The 27,131-nt window shown below is 39.9% G+C and overlaps 1 protein-coding gene across 12 annotated transcripts in view; it reads left to right on the top strand.

Annotated features, from left to right (window-relative positions):
* CFAP54 (cilia and flagella associated protein 54) overlaps positions 1–27,131 on the top strand; it is a 301,390-nt gene that overhangs the window by 263,603 nt on the left and 10,656 nt on the right. For 9 of the 12 annotated variants that reach the window (XM_008516610.2, XM_070600222.1, XM_070600225.1 and 6 more), the window contains 3 exons: positions 3,358–3,464; positions 5,747–5,888; positions 12,884–12,958. In XM_008516610.2, coding sequence (XP_008514832.2) covers positions 3,358–3,464; positions 5,747–5,888; positions 12,884–12,958 — 324 coding nt within the window. The remainder of the gene's footprint in view (positions 1–3,357; positions 3,465–5,746; positions 5,889–12,883; positions 12,959–27,131) is intronic. The other 3 variants (XR_011534742.1, XM_070600221.1, XM_070600227.1) reach the window with 3 other exon arrangements.

Genomic DNA, 27,131 nt, shown 5'->3' on the forward strand with positions numbered 1-27,131 from the left:
GCCAATAAAGTACTATGTTTTTCCTTCCTGTCTTCTTCTTTCCTGAACAAAAAAAATTGCCTTACTTTTGTTTAACCTAGTGTTTGTTCTCTATATATTAGGATCTCTCATTCTCCCTAAACGTTCAAAAAACTACATGATCCCTTTCCACGTGGTCAAACTCATGAGCTTATTTCTTGGTTCCATTCTTTTTTCTTCTTCAGAGACATGCTCCACACTGGACTGCCTGTTCTCATGGCTATCAACTATCGTCTTAAGAACTCTCACCTTCCTCCTGAGAATTCCTTCCTCTCTCTCTGAGTTGACTTCCCTGGGTCCCATGTTTCTTTCTACATTGATTTGCTCTCTCATGCCGAATAAACACATCTTCCAGCTTCCTGAGAAAGGGTGTATTGGAGGTTCTGATTATTCACAGGTTTCACCAGACTCTACAAAGTATCTTCATGACAGACTTTTCATAAGGATAAGGCATTGCAGGATAAAGAAATCAAAGATAACCGTGACAGAGATCCGCAATGTCCAGGAGCAGCTTCCAGGATCCTCTCTCAGTTGCACAGGACACACTTCATCTATGGATCATGAACTACCAAAATACGATGAGACATCTTGGTCTCAAGGAAGCTGCTGTCTTATCTAAGGAGGGATCTTAATGTATCTCTCTCTTCACATAGTCAAAACTATGCATGGGCCCAAACTCAATAAAAGGAATGAAGATAACAATGGAATCCAGATGCTAATTATCAGTAGGCACGTTTTCTACAAAAAATGCTAACAAGATGGCACAGGCTGCTTCCTAGTGTGTTTCAGATCCTAGAACAGGACTATATTAATTATTAGTTAGTACGTTTCATTCATGTTTGACCAAAAGTCAATATCGTAATTACAGTGCCCTGAGATGCTAAGTGTTGCAACAAACTGACTGAGATGTACTCTGTACTCACACAAGAGGTAAAAAGACCTTAAATGTCTGGCAAAAGGTCTTCATTATAGGAGCCGGCCCCATGGTGTAGCAGTTAAGTCTGGCATGCTCCACTCTGGTGGCCCAGGTTCACCGGCTTGGATCTCAGGTGCCGACCTACACCACTCATAAAGCCATGCTGTGGCAGCGACCCCCATAAAAATAGAGGAAGACTGGCACAGATGTTAGCTCATGGCTAATCTTCCTCAAGCAAAAGAAGGGGAAGATTGGCAATGGATATTAGCTCAGAGCAATTCTTCCTCACCAGAAAAAAAAAGTCATCATTTTAATGCTTAATTCATTGTTTTCTGGGTATAAAATTTTAGTTTGACAATTATTTTCCTTCAAAATGTTGGAGGTGTGCTCCATTTTCTCTGGCAATCCTGCATTGCTGTTGAGAGGTCTGATCCTGTTCCGATCCCTAGTTCTTTATTCTGACTTTTTTCCCCTGGAAGCCCTGGGGATCTTGCCCCTTTCCCCTGTGTTCTGAAATTCCTTGATGTGCCTTGGTGTGGGTCTTTCATCATTGTGCTGGATACTTAAGGTGCCCCTTTCAATCTGGAAAGTGTATTCTTCAGTTTATGGAGGTTTTTTCCTGTGATAATTTTCCTCCCTCTTATTATCTCTGTACCTTCTGGAATTTCTATTATCCAGCTATTGAACCTATTAGATTGTCTTTATTTTTCTCCCCTATTTATGTTTTTAAATTCAGATTTACTTTTGGGGAGATATGTTCAATTTTATATTTCAAATCTTTTATTGAGTATTTCGTTGTTATGATCATATTTTTTAATTTTTGAGTTCTTTCTTTTTCTCTGATTGCTTCATTTTAACAGCACTGTGTTCTTGTTTCACAGATGCGATATTGTCTTCCTTCTCTCTAAGGATATTAGCTGTAGTTTCTTTGTAGATTTCTTCTGCTCTCTGTCTTGTATCTGATTCTCCAGTTCTTTTCTTATATTAGTTTTGTCTGCGCCTTTCATTTCATGTCTAGTGACCCTTGGCTATCCATTCATGTTTGGAAGCACAAAGACGCGTATTGGGTCAGGCTTACTGATTTATAGACTTCATTGTAGGGTAATTGAAGGAGCCAGCGGTTTCATTGGAGGATGCGGAAATGTCAGTATCTGTAGGTCTTCTCTCTTTGTCTGGTCTCTTAAGAGGACTTTTTTAGATTCCTGTCTGGTTTCCTACATTCTGGGCAGTGGCTAGAGTGGTAGGGAGATGTCTTTTGTTCAGAATATAAACTTTCACTTAATTCCAATGTTTTCAGCTCAGTACCACACCTCTGTACCTAATGTCCCTGAGCATAGATCTTTTCTGATTTAACCTCAGCAGAGAGCAAAATGGAAAAAGTCCAACCAGCAGGGAGGAGGCAAGGGAAGGGGGAGTCTCCTAGTTGTATGGGCTCAGAGACGGGATGGGAGGGAGGTTGTCTAAGGTCCCTGACACCTCCGTCCCTGAGTCTTTTCAGGGTTCTCAGTCATGCTTTTTGTTGGCAAATGCTCTCAGGGCAGTTAGGACAAAGCCCTTCCTCTCTGCTGAGTCAGCTACGCTCTTCCAAGTGCTTTCCGGCCCTCAAAGTGTTGCTAACATCTCTCATCTGCTTCACTCACTCTCTCATTCTTTCTATCTTTGTGGATTTACACTTTTAAAAAAAATCCCTTTGCTCATATTTTAGTTTGATTTGTGAGGAAGCAGAGATAAATGCATGCACTGAATGAGTCGGTTTTGACTGGCAGCTCTGGGCGTCAGCTTTCTCGTACTTAAAATGAGGGACTTAGAACAGTTCGTCTCTAAGGTTCTCTGAACCTCAGACTTCTATGAGTCCATGACTGTAAGTAGGTGCTCTGTCGTGTGGGACTGACTCTAAGAACTGTCAGAATTCAAACTGTAGGGAAATTACTAGAGAGTGAGTCTTTAAGGACAAGTTTCATCTTAAGAGTGGGGACTGGAAAGTTGTGTGTGGCTGGAAAAACAGGAGAGAAGAGGAAGGGACCAGCATAAGTGAATGCGCAGAAGCAGGTAGGACCGCTGGTGGGAAAGCGCATACTGAGAAGTAACAAGAAACGAAGTTGGATATTTACCAGGTATCTATTTAGAACTTGTTGTAGGGGACCTTCAAAGCCTGGAATTTAAAGTTAACTGCTGTAGGAAATGTCACTCTTCAAAAAACAATATAATATTGGTACCAAATAGCGTTTATTTTCATCTTATAACCTTTGCACAGTTCTTGTTCATATCATTTTTTTAAAGTGAATTGAAAAAACCTTGTCTTTGTTTTTCAAAGAAAAACTTTTTAAAGTTTAGTGATGATATTTTGAGAACTGATGCTGCACTTTCTGAGGCAAAGTGTAATTTTGATGTCACATTTTATATGCCTTTTAATTTTCTTCCAGGTTTTATTGCTGTATGCATATAATACAAAACCCCTGAAGATTTCAGATATTAAATATGCCCCTTACAGCAATGTATGTGTTGGTTCCCTCTGGGTTCCACTGAGCAGGCAAGTAAAGATGGATTGTTTACAACTCTACCCCTCTTTGCTGATATTTTCATAAGAACAGGCTGTTTCAGTAATATACACAGTAAATCAAAGGAGAACTTCTGGGAGACAGTTTTAGAAAAATCTCTCATTTACTTAGAGGAGTATGACGTTGCTGTTGTTAAGATCCTGAATGCTGAATCCAGCCTGCTTTCGTTCAGATGCCCCCCCACTGCATTCATGACCTTGAGCAACTTGAGCCTGCGTCTCCTCAAGGGTAAAATGAGAACAATAGTAATAGTACCGGGGGTTGTTGGAGGACCAGTTCCTGACACTCATAAAGATTACAGAGAGTACAAGGATGTTAGCCATTCTCTGTTTTGTCTGTAATTTTGGGCGTGTTTAAAAAAGAACCTGATGTGGCTATTGGGTTGCAAAATTAAGCGCAAACTCCACACCTCTCTTGTCACCCTTCCCTCTGTACCCCATCCTATTTTCTGTTATGCCCGAAGTCAAAAGTCAGGTTGTTTTTCTCCCTCTCCATCAAACAGGGCATATCTCTAACCTGGTTTCTCTCTTTTCCTGTTTCACTTTCCCAACTTCCTTGTTGTTGTTTTTTAAATTTATTTTTTCATTGCTTAGTTAATTTAGTTTTGATTCCATTGTTCGTTACCCTTGTGACCTCAGCCTCCCTGTCCTCAGTTGTAAGATGGAAATAATACCTACTCTGCCTACCTTTCGAGTCATTGTTAGGATCAAGTCAGACAATGCATGCACATGCTTTGAAAGGCTGAAAGCGCTGGGCAGTGTCAAGTCTCATTACTCACAGGCTGCCTGTCAGTGTCAGCTCTTTGCCCTGCTCGGCACCTAGTAAGTGCTTAGTGAACAGAGAGACTGGGCGCTTCCCTGTCCTTCCCTGGAGAGGCTTCTTCATGCTGCATGATTTTCATTTTGAAGGACTCCTGGGGCTCGCCATGAAAGAGAAAAAAACAAGAAATGTTTGAAGAGCTGGCACACTTCCAATTATTCAGTCAAGCTTCTTTTTCTTTCTTTCTTTCTTTTTTAAGAAAAAACGTTAGGAAATTGTGCACTTGCCTTGGATATCCAGAAACATGGAAGGATTTTTTTTTTTTTTCAGAACCACATGATGAAAATGATTATAATTTCTGCAAAGTAGAATGTAATCAAACTGACAGGATTGTTTTTTTTATTCCAAAACGTTCTTAATTTTGGTGGGTTCATGATCAATGGTAGGGTTACTAAAGTTAGGGACACGCCCTTGTCACTGAGGCCATGACAGAGGGTGCCTGACAACCTTTCATCTGATCCATCCCTTGGTGGCACAGTGCAAATGGACTCTTTCTCTCACCCAAGGTGGTTCTTAAGAGGGTCAAGATAAAGCCAGTTCGTGGGGAATTGCTCTTGTCGATCATCCTTTAGAAGGCAAAGTAGGAGGACCCTGTGGGAAACTGGAGAATTGACATTCCTCATATGTCCCTGATGTCAGTTTGCTTTTTTGGATCATTTACTTCTTTCTCATAAAAATTTACCTCCCTCCCTGGGTGGAGACACCTGTACCCACACACACATACATACATGCACATAAGCTCTGTGCACGTATCTGGGGGCCATGAGGGTGGCCGTTTGTTTCAAGGCTTTTCCGTCTTCTGACTCCACTCACCAGTTCACCTCTGTCTTCAGAGCATCCACTGGCCTGTGACTCTGGAAGCTTTCTGTCTGCGGCATAATTGCCACTGTGTCCTCTGCCCTCTTCCTTGGCTTTTGCTTTTCTCTTTCTTGATTCTTCTCCCTACCCCTACTCCCCACACAGTTCACTTCACTATTGTGGGCTCATCCACTGGGCTTTTAGAGCCACATCTAACTTGTCATAATTCTTGCCTTCAGGTCAGCCAGACAATCACAGCAGTGCATTAAGATTTACATAGGAGTAAATCTTCTGTCATTGCTTGGAGTGTCTTTGCCTATGTAGATATTTTTCTTTATTTTCATCTTAAGCAATGTTTTGGATGTATACATTTCATTCATTGTGCCTTTGCCAGTTTGCAATTGTGTATCTATCTCAGTAGATAACTAGATGAGAAACATTGTTTGGGTTAGCATTGTGTCTCTTTGCTTATTGTTTCTTGAATGAAGAAATAATTGAGTGAATGATGCTTGGGGATGCCAGAAATCTAAGTGTTAAATAACTAAGGACTTACTTTACACATATTGTTGATTCTGAGAATAAATGAATGCCTTGCTTAACTGTTCAAGTAAAATACGTTTATATTTGTTATTTTTAGCGTTATTTCAATTCATGAGAAACTCTCTAATCTTACACAAATCGCCGAAATATCATTGCCAACAATTCCTGATGTTACTTCAGGTGAAAATGTATCTGAAATGGAAGAAGTGGAAGAGAAATCAATTGATAAAGAAATGGAAGTAAGTTGTTAAATAAGGGAAAGTTACACTGCCATTGCAGGATGGGTGTCATTATACATAATTATTGAAATTATTCTTTACTTCATCAAAGCAGAACTATGTAACTAAACTTGAACTTTGTGGTTCTTCTGCCCTCTCTTTTCTCTGCTTAGAGTACCAAATAGGGCCCAACTTTTGGACGCATAAATAGTGTTTTCTTCAAAACTCTTCTAAGCACACCAATTATAAGAATCCGATGATGAATGAGAACAAAGCCAATCTAGAGAAATCGTTCAGATATAACTATGAATCCCAAGAAACTGCTGTGTAACTTTTAACATTACTTTTAATTTTTCACTCTAAGTCTGTTATTTGATCATTTTTATTACCCAAGTAATGGGTGAAGAAAAATTAGAAAATACAGATAAGCATATATCTTTCAGACTTTTTCTATGCCTATGTATTTTTCTAAGCAAGAAAGGTGGGGGCCTTATTCTTATAATGTGTTATTAATCTGATCACACAATTGAGTGGTTTTTGTGATGACTGATGTTTGTGTTTTGGTGGAGAGGATCATTTCCCTTCTACCCCTCCTGAGTCCTGAACCCATTGAAGGGTGGGACATAGGAGATAGACATATGGAGACCAACATATCAGCATCGTTACTGATAAAGCTGATTAGCGAGCATGGCTTTAGATCTGTGACCAAATGAACTTATTAATATTTCACTCCTGAATTAGCTAGACTTGCCCACCTAGTCACACAGTCACGTGGCACACCTGTGTAAGCATAGGATTGCCTCATTCCCCTTCTGCGGTCGCCAGGCTTACTGCACAGAAGGGCAGAGACTAACAGTCTTGCAGGCAGGGTACCTCCAAAAATATAAACAAAGATTGCCCGGAAGGAATATCGCCAGTCACCATGGCAGGAGGGAAGAAAGGGGGCAAATCGCATACTGGCTTTTCAAGTTTCCATCATATCACTTCCACTTAACGTCTCTTTGACCTTATAAATAAGCTTGGAAGGAAGAAAGCCAGAATGAATAGTGCTAATAGCTACAGATAATTATTCTTTTCTTCTTTATGTATGAATTTTAGATATCTATTGATTTTATTATAGTATATAAGGATTTAGCTTACTTCTCCCCAACTTCTTTCCCCTTCCCTTCTAAATATTGTTATATTAGAGAACTTAACTAAATACGTATTCAGTGTTTACATCATGACATCCTAGTAAACAATGTTCACAGCCGAGTCAAATAGTATACTATGGTTATTTTCCTTTCTTGCATAAGGTTTGATTTTTCTTGACTTGTCTTTTTTCCTTAACTTTTTTCTGGGCATTGCATCAGATCTTTCGTGTGTTCATCCACCGATTTTTACCCAAGTGTTCATGCCTATCAAATAAAGTCTCAATTCCTTTTTTTTCTTCTTGAAAATCCCTATCCTCCTGCTGTAGTTGAGGACTGTTACCCGCAATGTTGCAGCACAGCTCTAATTCTGGGCCCTCCCTTCACTGTTTTCCTGCTTGAATGACCAACCACTTGGGTGCCATCTCTGTTTTTCTTCCTTGAAAGCTTTTAGGATCTTCCCTTTATTTTTGGTCTGCTGTATCTTTTTTCTTAAATCGCTTTCTGCCAGGTTAATATTCAATTGGTTACCAATAACAAAACATTTTTAATTCTTAAAGAATATTATTGGTATGGCTCTTTTTGTTTTCTTGTTTACCTCATCTACACACTTGTTACGTGAAAGTTTAAAAGTTGACCACTCTCCTGATTTTCAGTGTATACTTACTAACATTTTCAGTCTTAATTTACCAGTAGAGTAAGTGAATGCATTTTTCATTGTTGTGAAAGCAACAAGCACAGCTGTAAGAGGATTCATTGGGCAAGAACGGTTAGGCTTTGCAAAATGCCGCTTTCCTGCATTTCTGTCTCCTCTGCTCTGTGCTTGGATTTATCATGGAACTGATGTCTTAGACTTTGGGTTGCACATCCTTTTCAGTGTCCTCAGACATTACAACATGAATTACCAGATGTTTAATGATATTACTGATACACTGAGTGCTTATAATAAATCTCCCAATAGACGAGGTATCTCAAACTCATGAGATTATATATATTATTTATGTGTATATTTATATATATTGCTTTTCATAAAGTGTGTGGATGCCATTTCATGCCTGTTTTCAAGAAGAACTCAGCTCTCATGCCATTTTTGCACTTCTTTTGTAAATCACTTACAATCACAGTTTTTCAGTTGTAGACCAAACTTATCAGATGGCTGTCTTTGAGCCATAGTCTAGAATATTCTTTGCTGAAATAGTCCCTTAGTCCTCTTCTATATAGTTCATATATGGAAAATGATTATTTTCTCCTGAGCCCATTTGTCTTTTCAGCTTAGGTTGTCTGAGGCAGGAGAATGAGCATCCGTAAGAGTAAGGGTTCTATCAGCTTTACTACCTAGGGTCAGTCACTTATTCTTTCCTGGGACTAATTTTTCTCTTATCTCTAAAAATGACCCTGTCACTGAAATACTGCTCTGAGATGGAGAGATGGCACCCTTCGTTGGAATTCGAGTCATCAGAATTTCCCTGGAGGTGGGATGGAGATATGAAATTCTTCACAATGAGCCCAGCATCTGAGCCAAGAGGTTGACGATGAATATAAACAAATCAGGAATAAATGGGGGCAGAGGAGGGGGCATTTGAGTGTAAGCAGAGGGAGGAATGCAGAGCACCCTCCTTGCCTTAACCCAGGTTTGTGTCTTGCTTTCATGTCCTGACTAGAATGGTCTGTGTCAGTGGGTCAGTCCTTGAGTAGAACCAACTCCTTTCACTTCTGACATTCTCCTCTGTGTTTTTGAATTTGTTTTATTCTCCAACTTAGAAAGTGTTTTTTTAGCTTTAGGTAGGGCATTTTTAGATATTTTCCAGTTCTGTTAGTTCTACATATGAGACACTGTCACAAAATGGGAGGACAACTAATGTTTGTTTAAGTGAATTGGCAAACAAATTAAATCAGTTCGCAACATTTGAAAGTTGAGAAATGGAAGGAACATACAAAGTTTTCTTTTTCTCCAGTATACTAACCAGGACTTAAGAAAAAAAAAGCAACTAGGTTCTGAGTTATATCAAATAAATTCCATTGACTGAATCTGCCGGTCTGTTGTCATGACAACCTTCTCTTGGAGCTAATTAGAAGTTAACTAGGACACTTAAAGAGATCGATTCTCGTGGGGAATTGGACAGGATTTCGTAACCTCTATAATCTAATTTATTTATTTCTATCACAGTATAGATTTTTGGTGAGTTATTAAATATAAGAGTCCAGAAAATGTGCTTTTGGTTGATATGGGAGGTAGTGAATCTTGTTCTTTTTCTCATTCCTTTCCTTCTTTTTCTCTTTACCCCCTGAATCCCTACGGTCTGGAATTAGCCAAGAACTTCAGAACACAGATATTAATTTAAGCTGTATTGGGAGGGCTAAAGAACAGGTGTTCTAATCACTTCTGGCTTGAAAACCTTGTATGTCCTTCTTCTAAATTGGACAACACAGGCTCAAACTGACTGAGTTATTTGAACTTGTCATTTATGGCTTTAGGGGGATCTTCAGAGTGTATCAGGTGCTTTAAATCATATGAAAGATGCAAACCATCCTGATTTTAAGACACAAACACCTTTTTGGAATGAAAGCGTACAGATATGAAATGCTTAAAAGTGTTTACCAAGTCACCTAAGGTTAGTTCAGCAAACGTGTGTAGAATGCCTGGATTGTACAAGGCAATTAAAACTAGTATATAGTCAACCTATTCCAAATAGCAAAGAACTATGAAAATATAGAACAAAATACAGTTAGACATTAGCATCAATTAGCAAATTCTTTTTAAGAAACTATTATGTGCAAAATTTTCCTAGGTTTCAAGAGGTGACATGCAGAAATCAGTACAATTGGGTCCCTGGCATGGAAGAGCTTAATCATTGTATGAGTATGGCTATAGGTACCCAGATGTCATTCATAATGAGCCCAGCCACCTGGTGGCCCTCTCTTAGCAAAATGTGTCATTCAAAGAAACATCAATCTGATGTTCAAAACCATTGAAAGTAATCTAAATCTTTACAGAGTCTCTCGTAAGAACATCTGAGAGGGAATCTTTTCATAATACGCAGGAAAACTTCTTTTAAATCTTCTTTTCCCCAACTGTCTTGATCTTAATATTTCTCTGACATCCACAGCAGCTCTCCAACATCTGTCTCATTTGGCTCAAACTCTTCAAACTTTCCCTCCAACTCAGTCTGCGTGGAGTGTTTTGTTTCCTCTCCCCTTCCTGCTCTGGCTCAGCTTTTTATCATGTACTTCAACTTAGTCTCTCTGATTTCTTCCAGTTTTCCTATTTCCCCCATTATCTGGATTCTACACTATGCAAAAGGGTAAGACTGCTGGATCCTTCCTTCTGTTGATGCAAACTGGTCTATTATTTGTGATATCTCATTCACACGGGTGTGTGAGTGTGGGTGTGTTGAGAGAGAGAGAAATTGAGCTAGACTTTGTAGTTGCTTAAATAGCTCAGACAGCATTGTATAGCCTCTATAGACTAAAATAAAGGCCATTTTCCTTTGCACCTCAAACTATCCTGTGCCCTTACTGTATTGTTTTGACAATACTGTACTGTTTATGTGTCTCTTTCTCTCTCTCACTGTGAATTCCTTTGCTCAGGGGTCCTATTCATCATTTTAGCTCCAATATCTAGCCCAGTAACTGAAGCATGGTGCTCCTTCAATAGTGCTTATGAAACTTTTAGTTGGAGACATGTGGAGAGCACTCATTCCTGACTGAGGATACAGCAAGAGATGAGATTTGAAGTTGTGGAATGAATGTTATATTCAGGGGACAGTGAGACATCTGTTGTGGCAGGAGTACAGGGTGAATGTAGTGGGAAACGGGGCTGCAGAGGTGGGTGGAATTGAGTGCTTCCTCCTCTCCGATGTCATCACATTGTGCTGTAAGAGTGTCTCTCCTATTTCTCCCACTACTCTGTGAGCTCCTTAAGGACTCTCTTTCTTTCTTGTTCATTACACTCCATGGCACTCAGGATGCATTCAATAGATGTTGAAAAAATAAATGGTAAACGAACATTGTTCTGCAGGAAAGGGCTGTGGGAAAGCAGGTGCAGGGGTAGGAGGAGGTGGGGGCAACACGTGGAAGGGCATCTCAGAATCCCCCCTACGATTCACTAAGATAACCCTGGTGGCATGTGAAGGAGGGACGAGGGAAGCAAGAGTTTAGAGGATGGAAAACAATTTTGCAACTTTCTTCCGTATTATAGGTGAAAGATGATGAGGATTTTAACTAGGTCAAAGAGTTGGCTTTGTTATTTTTAAAGTAATTCAGAAGGCCATCTCTCATAAAATCAACAGATGCTCCTTTTTAAGGGAGAAATGACAAAGATTGAGCAAAGGTCATTCTGTGTCCTCCCAGACCCCTTCCAACTGCAGCTCACCTCCAGCAGCTTCCTGGTGGGGCTGAGGAGCTCGATCCCTTCCTTGCCCTCATGTCTGTGGTAACAAGGTCCTGTGAGTTCCCTCACGGCCCAACATCAAATCAGCTGGTTTCCGATGTGTGTATGTGGTTTACCTCAAACAATGCCAAAGAAATAGAATGTTGTTGAGGTGAAATTGCTGTTTGATAAATGTTGAGACAGGCAGTGGGAGGCATTTATCAGGTAACATTGCTGTCTTCATCTGTTATGTGAAATGATTAATGATATAGATAGTGTCATTTTGCTTGATAGCTCTTGATGAAATCATGACAGTAACCCATCGTGGCTGTTATTGAAACCTTTTATGTAGGAAAAAACCATACGTTAACCAGTTAGAAGTTTAGAAATATAGATAAATAAGAGGAATATAGGAGTGGATGTGTGTTCCTCCCTGTCTAGTAAAGTGGACCAAGAGCCTGGAAAATCCATCACAGGTAAACGGTCTACCCTAATCAGTGCTGGATAAATGCCTGCCCTCCATCCTTTTTGGTCCCGTGGAAGCTGGCCTACTTCTAGCCAAGATCACTTCCTGCCGAAACGGTTTGAGCAGTCTCCTGGCTGATTTCTCTTTTTCTTGTCTCTTCCCAGTCCAGTTTGCCTTTTTCTTTTGGTGAAAACATTTAAGTTCACATTTAAGTCTCACCTTTTTGTGAAAACAGTCCAGTTCATAAACCATGGCCAGAATTATCTTTTTAAAACAATTAGATATTATTTCCTCAGTCCAGTGCCTCTCAATTTCCCACAAAACAAAATCCAAATTCCTTACTGCCACGTGTCCTGTTATGAGTTTACCTCTCCAGCCTTCTTTCTCACTACTGTTACCTCCTGCTTTCTCTGTATGCCTGCAGTAAATACCATATCAGATCCGTTATGTTCCTTAAATGCCCGGTGTTTCATTGCTTACATGGCTCCCTCCACCCGAAATGTCCTTGTCCCCATTCTCTGCTAGTTGAAATCCTACTGCTGTTTCAGGGCTCAGTTCATATGACCCTTTCTCCAGGATTCTTCTCTGTTCATCATTGTACTTATAATTACTCTCTCCTGCCTCTAGACTCCTATAGCATGTCGTAACTACCCATGTTCTGATCACATTTTACCTGGTGTGTTGTTTAGTTGTGTACAAATCTATTTTTCTCAGAAGAAAAGTAATTTTCCAAAAATCTTATTTTGGTATGAATTACTTTACTTGTTATTCTTCTGTAACATATGATTTTTAACAATGAATGTGCAGGGAAACAGTCCTAAAATAATGTTTTATTTGTAATCAAATCTTCTCTTTGGTGGCCATTCTGTATCTTTTCAAATATCCCTAATTACTTAGAGGATTGTAACCTCTGAGTCCCTCTGAGTTTCATCCTGACAATTACAGTTAGTTGAAGATGCAAGAAAAGATGAATCAAATAAATAATTATAATTCAAATATCTAATATTTTATCAATAAGATCAACCTCACTATACAATCTTCTTATTTCTAGAACATGATTATTGAATGTTGCTCTGAAATAATGACTCTGTTTGTGACCGATAGAGAGGTGACATCACTATCTGAGGTATGTATCTCTTTTAAAACAGTATCTGATTCTCTCACAAGCATTATTGTTGCTATGGAAATGGAAATGCAGAAAACATCTATTATGAAAGTATCAAGGGCCTAACCCTCCTTAATTAAAGTAAAAAAGTGGTAAACATGAGTTTATAATAGCATGTTATTTTGGTTAAAATATTCTTTGTTAAAAAATCAACCAGTGCAGAAAATTCTGAAGAGGATAATTTTTAAATTATCTCAAATCTACCATTCAAAGAATAACCACTACTAATCTTTTGGAGACTATCTCAAATATTTTTCATGTGTGGATAAACTTTATAATTTTTACATCAATGGGATCATGCTATACATGCATTCTCTAACTTGCTTTTTTTCACTCAACAGTAATATTATGGAAATATTTTTATGTGAAAAATCTACCTTGTATTTAATGCCTGTGTGATATTCTCTTTTCTGTATTTGTTGTGTCAGTGTCTGTTTACATAACCATGTCTTTATTCATGGGTCTCGAGGTTGGCGGATTCTGGTACATACGTATTTCATCCTTACATATTATCTCCTCAGAGTTATTTCTTAGGAATAGGATTTTGGAGTAAAAAAGAATATATACTTTTTTATCTGACAAAGAGTTAATCTCCATAATATATAAAGAAGTCACACAGCTCAACAACAAAAAATCAAACAACCCAATCAAAAAATGGGCAGGGGACATGAACAGACATTTCTCCAAAGAAGATATACAGATGGCCAATAGACACATGAAAAGATGTTCATCATCACTAATCATCAGGGAAGTGCAAATCAAAACTACCCTAAGATATCACCTTACACCTGTTAGATTGGCAAAAATATCCAAAACAAAAAGTGACAACTGTTGGAGAGGTTGTGGAGAAAAAGGAACCCTCATACACGGTGGGAAGGCAAACTGGTGCAGCCACTATGGAAAACAGTATGGAGATTTCTCAAAAAATTAAAACTAGAAATGCCTTATGACCCAGCCATCCCACTACTGCGTATCTATCCAAAGAACTTGAAATCAGCAATTCCAAAAGTCCCATGCACCCCTATGTTCATCGCAGCATTATTTACAATAGCCAAGACAGGGAAGCACCCTAAGTGCCCATCAACTGATGATTGAATAAAGAAGATATGATATATATATATACAATGGAATACTACTCAGCCATAACAAAGGATAAAATCATCCCATTCACAACAACATGGATGGACCCTGAGGGTATTATGTTAAGTGAAATAAGCCAGATAGAGAAAGATGAACTCTATATGACTCCACTCATAGGTGGAAGTTAACGTATAGACAAAGAGAACTGATTGGTGGTTACCAGGGGAAAGGGGGGAGGGCACAAAGGGTGAAGTGGTGCACCTACAACATGACTAACAATAATGTACACCTGAAATTTCACAAGGTTGTAAACTATCATAATCTTAATAAAAAGAAAAAATATATATACTTTTTAAATTGTAGTAAAATATAAATAATATAAAATTTACATTAACCATTTTTTAAGTGTTTACTGCACTGGCATTAAGTAATTCACAACGTTATGCAAGCACTCCACACACCTAGGGGTGGAATTGATAGATCATATGGTAATTCCATGTTTAACTTTTTGAGGAACCCCCAAACCGTTTTCCTCAGAAGCTGCACCATTTTGCATTCCTGCTAGCAATGCACAAGGGTTCCAGTTTCTCCACAGCCTCACCAACACTTGTTATTTTCTGCTTTTTTGTGATAATAGCCATCTTAATGGGTGTGAAGTGGTATCTCCTTGTGATTTGCATTTCCCTAATGACTAGTTTAGTTGAGCATCTTTTGACCTGCTTAGTTGCCATTTGTGTATCTTTTTTGGAGAACTGTCTATTCAATCCTTTGCCCATTTTTCAATTAACATATACATTTTGGTGTATATTTGCAAATGGCTCTCCAGAAACGTTGCACCCATTTTCTCTCCCACCAGCAGTAGATGAGAGGGCCAATTTATCCATATATTCATCTACCTAGCTCTCCTCCTCCTTCTCCTCCTCCTTCCTTCCCACCTCCTTCTTCTCCTCTCCCACTTTCACTTCTTCCATCTCTTTTTCTAACCATTATAAGTCTGACAAATGAAAAATGACACTTTCACTTATTTTATGTTTATTATTAATAAGGCCAAATATAGTTCATGTGTTTGTTGGCAGTCTGTGTTTCTCCTCTTGAGAAATGGTATTAATTCATTTAATCAATCAACAAATATTTAGACTGAACTGTCTATGTGTCAGAAATTCCTTTCCAGGCCCTGGAAAGCAAGCTGTGAACAAGCAACGAGGACTCCACTCTCTTGGAGCCAACATTTTTGTGGTGTGAATTAATGAATAAATTAATAAGCAAGATAATTTAAGATTTTGTTAAGTGCTATGAAGGAAAAACAGAGTGATATGTTCAAGTAGGGGTCAGCAAACTACAGCCTATGAACTACATCTCGCCCACTTCCTGTTTTATAAATAAAGTTTTATTAGAGCACAGCCATGCTCATTCGTTTGCTTATGGTCTATAGCTGCTTTCAAGTGACAATAGCAGAGCTGGGTAGTTTTGACAGAGACCATATTGCTCACAAAGCCTAAATTATTTTGTATTGGCCCTTTACAGAAAAAGTTTGCTGACCCTTGTGATAGAAAGTAACAGGGAATGGGGTGACATCTTACATAAGGCAGTCAGGAAAGACCTCTCTCAAGAGATGACATTTGAAGTAAGACCTGAAATATCACACTGTGATCCTCCAACTAGACTATTAGCTTCTCAGGGGGCAGGAGTGATGCTGTCTTAATCTCTGAATTCTTACAGTGCCTTGTACATTCTATCACTTGGTTATTATTTCTTGAACTAAATTGAACTCCCTTTAGTTTTAAATACCTGAAATTTAATATTTGCTTTTTAAAAAATTCATTTGGCCATCCTGTCCTTTTCCCATTTTTTTAAATGGAGAACTTAATTTTTCTATTATGGAAATACATATATTTACTGTGGCAGACCATTGATAATAAAATCAAGGTTAAATCTAGTTTTGTACAAACTTTAGTTAAAAATAGGTCACAGAAAAAGAATTTGTTATTATAAGACACATGATTTATAGTATTAGTGGGCTTTGGCTGCTGACAGACCTGGCCTGGAGTCTCAGCCTTGAATCTTGTTGGTTGTGTGACTTTAGGTAAGTTATTCAGCTTCCTCAGTTTTCTCAAGTGTAAAAATGGAGTGACGATGTTAACCTCTCACAATTGTGAGGACAAAAGCAAATAATATGTGTTAAGTATTTGGCATAGGTCCTAGTGCAAATAAGTGCTTAGTAAATATTAGCTATTTAATGGTCATTATCATCCCTACCACGGTCCTGCCTTCCAAGTGTAAATTCTTCATCTCCTAGTTAACTAATTTCAAACAAACTTGTAGGATCCAAATTTGTTTTGAAATATTGATAAAAAAAAAGAAGAGGAAAGGTGTCAAAGGTAGAGAGAGAACTAGGGATGATTTTCTTTGCCTGTAATGTAAATCATTGTTGAATTCTAGAGGAATTAGGTCAGTGTGCAGGATCCCAACCTGAGATGCCAGTGGGGAAAGAGCCACCAGTCCAAAAGAAGGTGCCTCGCAGTTGAACCCCACGCCAATACTTCCAATGACATCAAGCCTTACCTAATAGTGCTGTGGGGGATGTGGGCCTTTACGAGCTTGTTCACAGGAGTAAGTTGTTAGACAAACAAAATTACATGCCTTAGCGATGCTGTTTTTGTCACTGGGATGAGATCTTGCTTTGCCATGTGTTCCCTGCCGAATGTACCTATTACAATCGCCTTTGCTTGTTATTGCCTGCTCCTAATTAAAATAAATATTGCCACACACAGCTTGTGACAAAAAGAAACTGAGAATAGCAAGGAGATGAAGGAAGGGAAGGAGTGCTCTGTGCTAACCTTCTTAGTGATCAATCACAGAATAGAAATGACCAGTAGGTATGATTTCTGGGAACCGACAATAAAGCATCCCTTTCATTGCCTGCATAGCTTCAAATTATTGCAGTTTCCAAGTTGTCAGGTAGGATTCAAACGTGATGCTAAAAATATCCTTTCTGTTCTTGCTGCTGAAGATGGGAAGGACTAGGTTGTTTTAGACAACTATCTGTCCCTCAGTAGTTACTGACTGCCAGCTGCATGTAGAACATTGGTGCAGATCCTTTTGTTGCTGCAAAGGCAAAGGCAACATAGGTTAAAATTCTTGCACTCAGCTAATTGGTTCACATGACACAAATAAATTTACCTAATCAGTGTGTGTGTGTATGAACTGAACCAACTAGAGTCATACAGAATCAGTAGGAAGAGGAGATTCCTAGGAGCACATGCTGGTTTGAAGGTAGAAAAGGTTATCCTAGGCCAAGAGATAAGACACATTGTATAAGGGGGTTGCAAAGTGGTTTTTCTTGGCTGCATGAGTTTAGCTGGATTTTTCTTAGTTCAGGATTCTTAGCTTGATCTAGCATAACATTGACAACTGACAGTATGGACAAAGAATAATGGTAGTAATCATTAAAATGCAAATATAGCTCCTAGTGGCAATAATATTAATAGTTAATATTTATTGAGCACATGGCATGTGCAGACACTGTTCAGTGTTTTAAATATGTTATCTCCTTTAATTTTATAAGAACCCTGTGACGTTGGTTACTATTATTATCCCCATTTTAGCAGTGAGGAAACTGATGCACAGGGAAATTAAGCAGCAAGGTCTCCCAGCGTATAAGTGGAGGAGGCAGGAGTCAAATACCGTTCTGCTTATATCCAGGATCTGCATCTTTAACTAAATGATAGCCAGTGAATGTTTTATTAGGCTAGTGGGAGCAGCTGCTACAGGGAGCTGAGGAGTGAGAGGTGAGAAAGTGGCAGTTGCAAGTGTTGGTGAATCTTTAGGGAGGTTTGGGTGAGAACTCTGGAGAGGGTAGAGGAGAAGCTGGAGGAGACACATTGTAAGGGAGGGTGTTAGGTCAGGAGTGATGGCGAGGGAAAGAGCTAGCAGCGGTGGAGGTTGCCTGTCTAGAAGAGAGAAGGCCAAATGATGGAGCAAGGCCTTAAAGGAGATTTTGGGAATCAAACCACACGAACTGTACAAGTGAGCTGGTTGACTGGAAGAAGAGGAAAGACGTCTCTTCCTCTAGGTCTTGGGGTAGCAGATTAAGGTGGGAAGGGGTGTGAGTAAGCTTGTAAGAAAAGGGTGGGAGAAACTGGGGCCATTCACACCCAGTGGTATTCACTTTCTCAATGAAGTGGAGGTAAGTTTCTCTACAACAGTCATGTGTCAGCTTAATGACAGTAACACGTTCTGAGAAATTCATCATTAGGCAATCTTGTCGTTGTGCGAACATCCTAGAGTGTACATACACAGACCTAGATAGTATAGCCTACTAAAAATCTACGCTACATGGTACTAATCTTATGGGACCACCGGCGTATATTCAGTCCGTCGTTGCCTGAAGCATCATTATGTGGCGCATGACTGTATTGGGGTGAGGTTGACACGTAGTCTTCTAAGAGAGAGGTAAAGGTCTTGAATATTCACAGTCTTTGAGTGTGATGGACAAGGAAGCTGACAAAGGCCAAAGGAAAGGATTGAGGCCACATGGAGATTTAAAAGTCATAAATTTGTTGGGGCGCTAGGCTGCTTGGCCTGTGATTTTTCTCCAGCAGCTCTTGGCTTTCTGGATATAGGAGTGGAAAATGTCAATAGAGGCAGTACAGGAGCAGAACAGAGGCACATGCAAGGTGAGAGTACTGATGAGACAGCTGACAGCCTGCAAGAGGCTCAGGTGGATTGGAGCCGCTGTGAATTTCTCACAATAAATCCAAAAACTCCTCTTATTTACTCTGAGAAAGCACCAGTATAGCCTGACGTCTGCCATTATTTCTCAAGCTCCGTTTGAAGATAAAATAGTCTAATTATGCAATATGTTTTCTTAAAAATATTTTGAATTGAACTTAAAAAACTCCTTAATGGTAGTTAAATTCTAAGGACTTAACGCTGCGTTATGTACACTGTCAGTGTGTATTCCTTTTCACATGGCTGAGTTGAATGTACCCATGTTTTCTTACTTCTGATTCTTAACCTCATCATTTTTTGATGAGTTTATGATCAGATATCGACATCAACCACATGCTGATCACTAAAGTGATTATTATCTTTAAGAAGGTTTGGGTAAGATGTATGCAGAGGGAAGAAAAACAGCTTGAGGGAGACACAGAGTCACAGATATGTTAACATATCTTAGTTTACTTAGTCTTTTGCATCTTTAATTTTGTGTCAAATGTACTGATTCTGTCATGTGGCTACCTATACCTTATGGCTCCTATGACCTTATGACCCTTGCCTGTCAGCTGAAATAATTGCTTCACAATGCTAGCGTCTTATCCTTTGCTGGGTTATTGTGTAAAACGGGTAATAACACATCTAACCCACGTTAACCTAACTCAGACTACCTTCTTTTCATCAGTCTCTCTCAAGCCCATGGTTTATATCTCTGTACTTAATAGTTTTTATCAAAATGCGTTATAATGATGTGCTTCCACGTTTGTTTCCTCTGCTAGAGCAGATTGGGTCTTATATAATAAAATTGGATCTAACTACATCTTTATTCTTAGTCCAATGTTGGCCCCCTGAAGGTGTTGAATAAATGTTTGTTAAATGAATGAATTCTTGTGATACATCTTCCAAGATCCCCTTGGGTTGCAGTTCTAGCTTTGCCGTTAACAGTGACTTTGGCCCTGTCAATTTCATGCATTTGTATAGTAAACATTTGTCCAGTGCCTCCTCTGGGCCAGCCCTTGCACTAGGCACTGGGTTACAGTAAAAGCCAGAGTCCCTGCCTTCAAGGGGACCTGCAGATTAGCGGGGGAGTCAGACAAATACAGAAGCAATTATAGCACAGGGGGTAATAGAGGCCTGGGGGCCAACCATCACTCCTCAGCAATAATATCAGATGATACTCTGGTATTATCTCAGCATAGCTCTGAAGGTGAGAAATTCCCTTTGGTATCTTTCAAGAAGGGCTCACTAGTTCCCTATAAGAAATTGAGTTAGTAGAAGCTCTTATGGCCTATGGTTAAAAGTTTTAATTGCTCTGGAGATGATTGGAAGGCAGTAGAGTATCCTTAGGAAGACGTAAACACGATGAAGGGCACTCATGAAAGCATTTCCTCTGATTCGGAAGGCCTTTGGAAAATGAGGCAAAAAATAGAGGTAGTAAATGAAGAGAGAAGTAAAAAAAAAGTCAGCTCCGTTTACAAGCTGTGGCTGAGTGCAAGGCACTGTGTTGGACCCACTGGAGGAACCAGAGCTGAGAAAGAGAGCCCTCGCCTCCTCTGACAGTCTGGAAAGGAGGGATGGGGTTAATGCACACACGGGAAGACAGTGGTTGTGGTTTCAAAATGGATGATTGTTTTGCATGAACATGGGGTGAATGAGGTTGACGGAGGTTAAAAGACCTGCCTAAAGTCACATGTCTGGTAACTGTCACAGCCAAGACTCGCAGACTCCAGAACCTGTGCTGTTAACTGGTATCGCTATGCTGAAGCCAGCACCGTGCGTCTTTTCAGCACCTCAGCCATTCAGGTGGAGGGGCTGGGTTGAGCATCACGTTGCTGAGGGAGAGTTAGAGTCAGGTTTTGGGAAGCAGTGTGTGTGGTGGCTAACGGGCAGGCTCGAGAGCCAAATTGCCTGGCTCTGAATCCCAGCCCAGCTCTGACATTTGCTAGATGTACAGTCTTAGGCAAGTTGTTTAACCTAAATGCTTCAGTTTCACTATTTGTAAAATGGGAATAAAAATAAGTACTTACCTCATAGGGTTGCTGAGTGGATTAAGTGAATTAATCCATGTACAACTCTTAGAACAGTGCCTGGCACCTACTAAGCAAAATAGCTAGTTACTATTACTATCCTCTAAGAGTTATCTGAGTTCACTTGGAATTAAGCTCATGTAAGTAGATTTGGTTCCCTAAGGAGTGACTGTAGCAGAACAGCAACAACATGTCTGGGATCAAGGCTCTGAGTACATTGCCAAAAGAGAGGCTAGAATAGTGGAAGAGCTAGGAATGGCTGCAGGCATCGCTTTTAACCACATCTATTCCTCATTCTCGTCTGTTCCACTACTACTGTTATATTCAAAGCACCCCAAATTTAGAGGCACAAATAACCACCACTTTTTAGGCTCAAGCATTCTGAGTGTCATGTATTTAGAAGGGCATAGTAGGGCAACCTGTCTCTGGTATCTTGCCCCATGGTATCTGGGGCAGTGACTGGGAAGACCCAAATGTTGGGGATGACTCAGTTGCTGGGGGCTGGAACCCCCTAAGGCTCAAAGGCTTGTTTGGTTTGCTGTTCGCCGCTGGCTGTTGGCTGGCGGCTGGTAACACAGATTGGGCTGTGGGCCCTGATACAGCACATGACGTGTCTGTGGCTGGTCGGGCGTCCAGACAGCATAGTGCCTGGGTTTCAAGAATGAGTCTCCCAAGAGAACCAGGCAGAAGGCTTATCGCGATTCTTGCTCTAGCTCTGGAAGTTACATCGTGACTCTTCCCCACTAGTCCCAAATCCACCCAGATTCAAGGTTGGACATAGAATTCACATCCTGAATGGGGAGTGTCAAAGTCAAATTATAAGAAAGGCATGTGGGTTGGGAGCTCTTGTTGCAGCCATTGTAGGAAAATGCAATCTGCCACAAAATCCAATAAAATGCCCTATTTCTAGGCCTGTTCGCCGAGCAGAGGCTGCTCCTGGCAACCTATTTAAACAATTTTTAAAATTAGTCAACAACTCTCCCAAATATGCTAGGTAACTGTCTTGGAGTTGCCGAGTGTGTTTAAACCCAGAGGATAGAGGATAAACTAGGTGGATTCCCAAAGCACCCTTTGAAATAGGTGTGGCCTTTCTGAGTGTTGGGTGGGTTGGATGTGCCTTTATGTGAGTGGGACAGCTTCCATTTCACTTTCCTTTAGGATGTTAAATACGAGAGGATGGTGCTCGGCTATTTAACTTCCTTTGGCTAATTTTATTACATTACCGTGTGCCTCTTGGTTTCTTTTTAACAAGACCTCCTAAATGATAGCAATGCCAATACTCTCCTTAAACTGTCATTTACAAGGTTCCACATATTCTGTGGGTGTTTACTAAGTATTAAAAAATTCATTCTATTAATATAACTGCTTTTGGTTAAGTTGAGAGTTAGATTTTCATATATTTTTTTTGGTACCAGCCAAGAGTTGTCTGAATAGATTTTATGGGCATCTAGAATTATATCTCCTGTGAGACATTATCATTCTGTCCTCAAGTGAAGAGTATCCTTTATATGGAAGTTCATGAGACATCCACTTAATATTCTTATATTCTTTTGAAGACAATGCTGGATGACATCAGTTCCACGCTGCTTTTAAAACACAGCGCTGACTTTGATTCCGTCCTCTCACTGTTCACTTCTAACTGTCAAATTTGGCTAAGGGAAAAAGAAAGCCCTTAAGAAAAGGCCAGGATATTAATGTGCTCTTCAAAATGCTAAGAAAAGGCTAAGTTGTTTATAGCGTTTTCAAAATGCTCATCTCTCGGAGATTTGCCAGCAATGGTGTCAAGGTGAAATACACTCTCGTTCATCAAGGAACCCAGAGCCTTTGTGTTATCTGTGCTCAAAGTACTGGTCCCACTTTTGTGAGATGTGCAATTTGGAGGTATAATGATACTTGGATATCATTTAAACCAAAATATAATCATGAACCTGATGTTATGTATTTCCTGTAAAAGTAGCGAGAATGTGTGCTCTGCTTGATAAACCAAGCCTGGCTGCATTCGGCATATAACTGTATTTCATTCTCAAAGGGACAATTTCCTGAAGTTTAGTCACTTTGTATAATTTCAAAGAAAGTGAGAGGCAGGGGTGTCGTTAACAAATCTGTTCGTTGCGTTCTGTTTTGCCGAAAACTAAGTTAAATGTTTAGTTTCATTTACTTCATTTTGCTCAATGGCTTTGTTGTGGTTAAAAAACTGGACCCTTAACAATGGGATTATAGTTTCCTTTTAGGAGGATGTTGATTTTTGCCTCATATAGCTGAGTCAGTTGGGAAGCCTTTGGAAATTCTCTTGACAAATGTTCTTTATATTTAAATGAATCCACAAAGAAGGAGCAGGTGTAAATTTACCCATTTTCCTTGTCAATACTTTGAACCCTAGCCATTCGAGGTTTTTTCTCTTACTCTGCCTGTATCTCAGGCAGCTAATACCGTTATGTTCTTTTCTCAACCACCTGCGAGGGCATGGGACAGTGGGAAGAACGCTCAACGCAATTTCTAGTTCCAGTTTGGCTTGTGGACAAGTCATTAATCCTTAAAGACCTCGGGTCAGTTAGATGCTGTTGAAGGTCTTGGAAGCGATGTATCTCAGTGGATAACACATGCTTTGATTCTTGGTTCCACCATCTATTGACTGTGTGACTGATAGTAAGCTACTTTACTTCTCTGCCTCAGTTCCTTATCTGTGCATTGGTGATAGCACTACTCATGTAGGATCACATTACAGACAATGTGCAGCATATTTAGTATATGGTGCCAGTACAACACCAGTAGTAAGCATCTGATACGTTGTGGCCATTTTTATTTTTCCCAGCCTTACAAAAATGCGAAATGCGTCATTTGTTCATTTGACCGTTAGTAACTCTCCTTGCTGGTAGTTTTTGGCAGGTCTGAATGTTTGCTAATTTTTGAAAGAGTAAATGGACATTTAATAGATGTATTTTTAATATTATTTTTTAACTATCCTTTTTAAATTAAACTTTTTGTTTTGAGATAATTGTAGATTCACAAGCAGTTCTAATAAATAATAATATAATATATTATAATAATATAATATAATACAAAACTGTAGTACAATATCACAGCTAGGATACTGATAGTACAGTCAGGATACAGAACAATTTTGTCACTACGAGGACGCCCTCCTATTGTCCTTTTACAGTCACCACTTCCCACCCCCCACCCCTGTCCCTGACCCCTGACAATTACTAATCCATTCTCCATTTCTATAATTTTGTCATTTCAAGAATGTTATATTGAAGGAGCTGTACAGTATGTAACCTTTTGGGACTGGCATTTTTTCACTCAGCATAATTCCCTAGAGAACCATTAAACTATGCTTTTGATGAACCAAAATGTCCTTATGAATATTGACACATTTTATTTTGGCCACAGCATTATCGTTAGCGAAAAGTGCTTTGCGTGGTACCTGGCACATACTGTATAGTGAATGTTCAGGAAGGGTCTGTGGTCCATTCCCACCCTTCCTCCTCCTCTTCTCCATCCTTCTCCTCTTTCCTTGCCCCCTTCTCTGCATCCCCCTATTCATATTGACAGACAAAGACTGCTTGCTCAAGTTAGAAATACTAAAAAGAGTTAAACGAAATCATTTATGTGAAATTGCTTTGTGACTTGCAAATTCTGTTAGACTTTCTGTCAGCAATTGCTGGTCAGTGTTAGCTGCATTATAGGGCTGGTTTGCAGCTGCTTGTGGTGTAGACTAATGTGAATAAAGAAGTCAGCATGAGCAGTTTTTCTTTCCACACTGTGCACATGAGGTCTGCCCTCCAGTTTGCTATTGCAGTGGGAGCTGCTCACGAACAAAGCCGGTCGTCCTTTGAATCTAAGCAACGAAGTCCCATGAATGGAACACAAACTTCAGTTCACATTCTTTATAAAGCCTTCGCTCTGAAAAAGAGCTTTCTGTTTCTAGTTGCCAGACGTTAAGCCCAGTGAGCTCCCTCATAAAAAAACATCAAGAAATGCCAAGTATTGTTCAAACTTTGGAGTTTTCATTTCTATATCCCGGGTCAAAAGCTCACAGGCAGACCGGACACAGCCCTTCAGGAGGAAACTCAGCTTTAGCTTACCCAGTTGCAGCATTTCTTCCTATAACTTCACCGCTGAGATTCAAAGTCCTGACCTTTAAGTGGAGTTAAAGCTTTCCTGTGATAGAATTTCCTCCTATTCAGAAATACAACAAGGAAAGAATAGTTTGCCAGAGCATACGTGTTTGAGTCAGGATAGGGTAGGCTATGCTGTGCTAACAGATAACCCCAAATCTCAGTAGGAAAAAGGTTTATTTCTTTCTCATGCAAAATCCAGTGAGGTTTGGGGGCCTCTCCTTCAGCTGTTTGGACTCTGTGGCCTCCGAGGTCACCACTGCAGGAGAAGAGTGCTAGGGGATTTCACAGGATGTTTTTAAGTAGGGTAGCCATACATATCAGTTGGCCTATAACAGTCATAATGGTTACTTGTTGATTTAGAGTAATGGTTAATATATTCTACTTTTATTCTCAAAAGTGTCCCGGTTTAGGCAATAAATTAGGGTGAGCGTTTCTAAGACCCAGCTGAATGACTATCATAATTTTTGCTCATAGTTTATGGATCTCAACCTAATGTGCAAGGAGGCAAGAATTGTAGAGGAGCAAGTGTATATTTTAGTGAACACTAATAACTTCTGGCACAATAGGCATTTACAGGAATGCTGTGAATTTTTAAATAGAAATAATTCAATAGCTTCAATTACCCAAACTCTGTTGAGCAGATACACTATAAATGTGATATTCTTATGAACAAAACCATCTCCTGTAATCACGTGTTGTGATAGGCCAAATCAGGGTTCCCCACGTCCTAATCCCCAGAGCCTGTTACCTTGTATGACAAAAGGGACTTTGCAGATATGATTAAGTTAAGGACATTGAGATGGGGAGATTATCTTGGATTATGCGGGAGGGCCCTAAATGTAGTATCAAGTGTCTTTTTAAGAGGGAGGCAGAGGGAGACTTGACAGCAAGAGAGAAGGCGATGTAATGGTGGAAGCAGAAAGTGGAATTATGGGTTTTGAAGATGGAGAAAGGGCCTACAAGGCAAGGAATACAGGCTAAAAAGGCCAAGAACCAGAGCCTCCCCTTCGAGCCTCTGGAGGGAACCAGCCCTGCTGACACCCTGACGTTAGCCCAGTGAAGCTGATTTCAGATTTCTTATCTCCAGGACTGGGAGGGAATAAATTTGCGTTGTTGTAAGCCACTAGGTTTATTATCAATTTGTTACAGCAGCAATAGAAAATCAATACACACATACATTCTGAAGTTCAGCACACGACTTCAGATTTCTGTTTCTAGCTAAGGTAGATACTATTTTGCTTATTTTGCATGTGAGAAATTGAGACCTGGAGACTTTAAGTGACTTGCTCAAGGTCCCTCAACTGGCTAGTGTCAGAGCCAGGACTCACACCCAGGCAAGTTGGCTCCTCAGGACACGTTCCTAACCATTCTGCCCCACTGCCTCTCCCCTTGCCTATCTCCTCTGCATTCTCTCCTGCTGTGTCTCTCAACCATGTAGTGCCTATGCCTCATGCAGCCTCTCCTCCGCTCCCACCTGACTTCAGTCTCCTGCTCCTCCTGTGGGCTCAGGGGCAATCTGGATGCCCACATTTTCCAGCTTTAGCTTTTGGAGGTTTTATGGGAGGTTCTAGGGCTTCCATCGGGAATTTCTCAAGTAAAGGCAGGCTTCAGGTGAAATTATTGAATGTCTTCATATTGAAGTTTGTAAGAAGATATTATTTGAGGGAAGATATTGCTTCTGATTCTTCTTCCTGCTCTTTAATTTCTAATTCTCCTCCTCATACTCTAGAGGGGGCAATGTTCCAGGAGGAATCAAATAAAGTGATGAATAGAAGTGATTCTGTAAATGTATTGTTTGTTTTATCATGACCCAGAAAAGAAGCATCTGGAAATTTGATATACGTATTCTTAGTTTAACTCTTGCCTTAGCTTGTGTTGGTTATATACTCGTATGCATTTTGCCATACTGCCATTTGTGTAATGGTTCTGTAGGTAAGCACTGAATTAAATATTTCTGCCTGTCGTGGTCCCTGCACTGAGCCACCAGCAATGAAGAACTTATTTTCCCAACTCTGGGAACGTGCTGTTATGACAGCCATCAGCTCTCAGCCCTCTCTGGGAATTGCCCCTGACTAAAGGACATGGCCTTGTTCTGGGGAAAAGTCTGCATCTAATTAGTGGTTGATGTGGAGGTGCAAAGACCTGATCCCCCTACCACAGTTTGGGACAACTCTGAAACGCCATCTC

This window comes from Equus przewalskii, chromosome 29, assembly GCF_037783145.1.
Source record: "Equus przewalskii isolate Varuska chromosome 29, EquPr2, whole genome shotgun sequence".
Taxonomy (NCBI): Eukaryota; Metazoa; Chordata; class Mammalia; order Perissodactyla; family Equidae; genus Equus; species Equus przewalskii.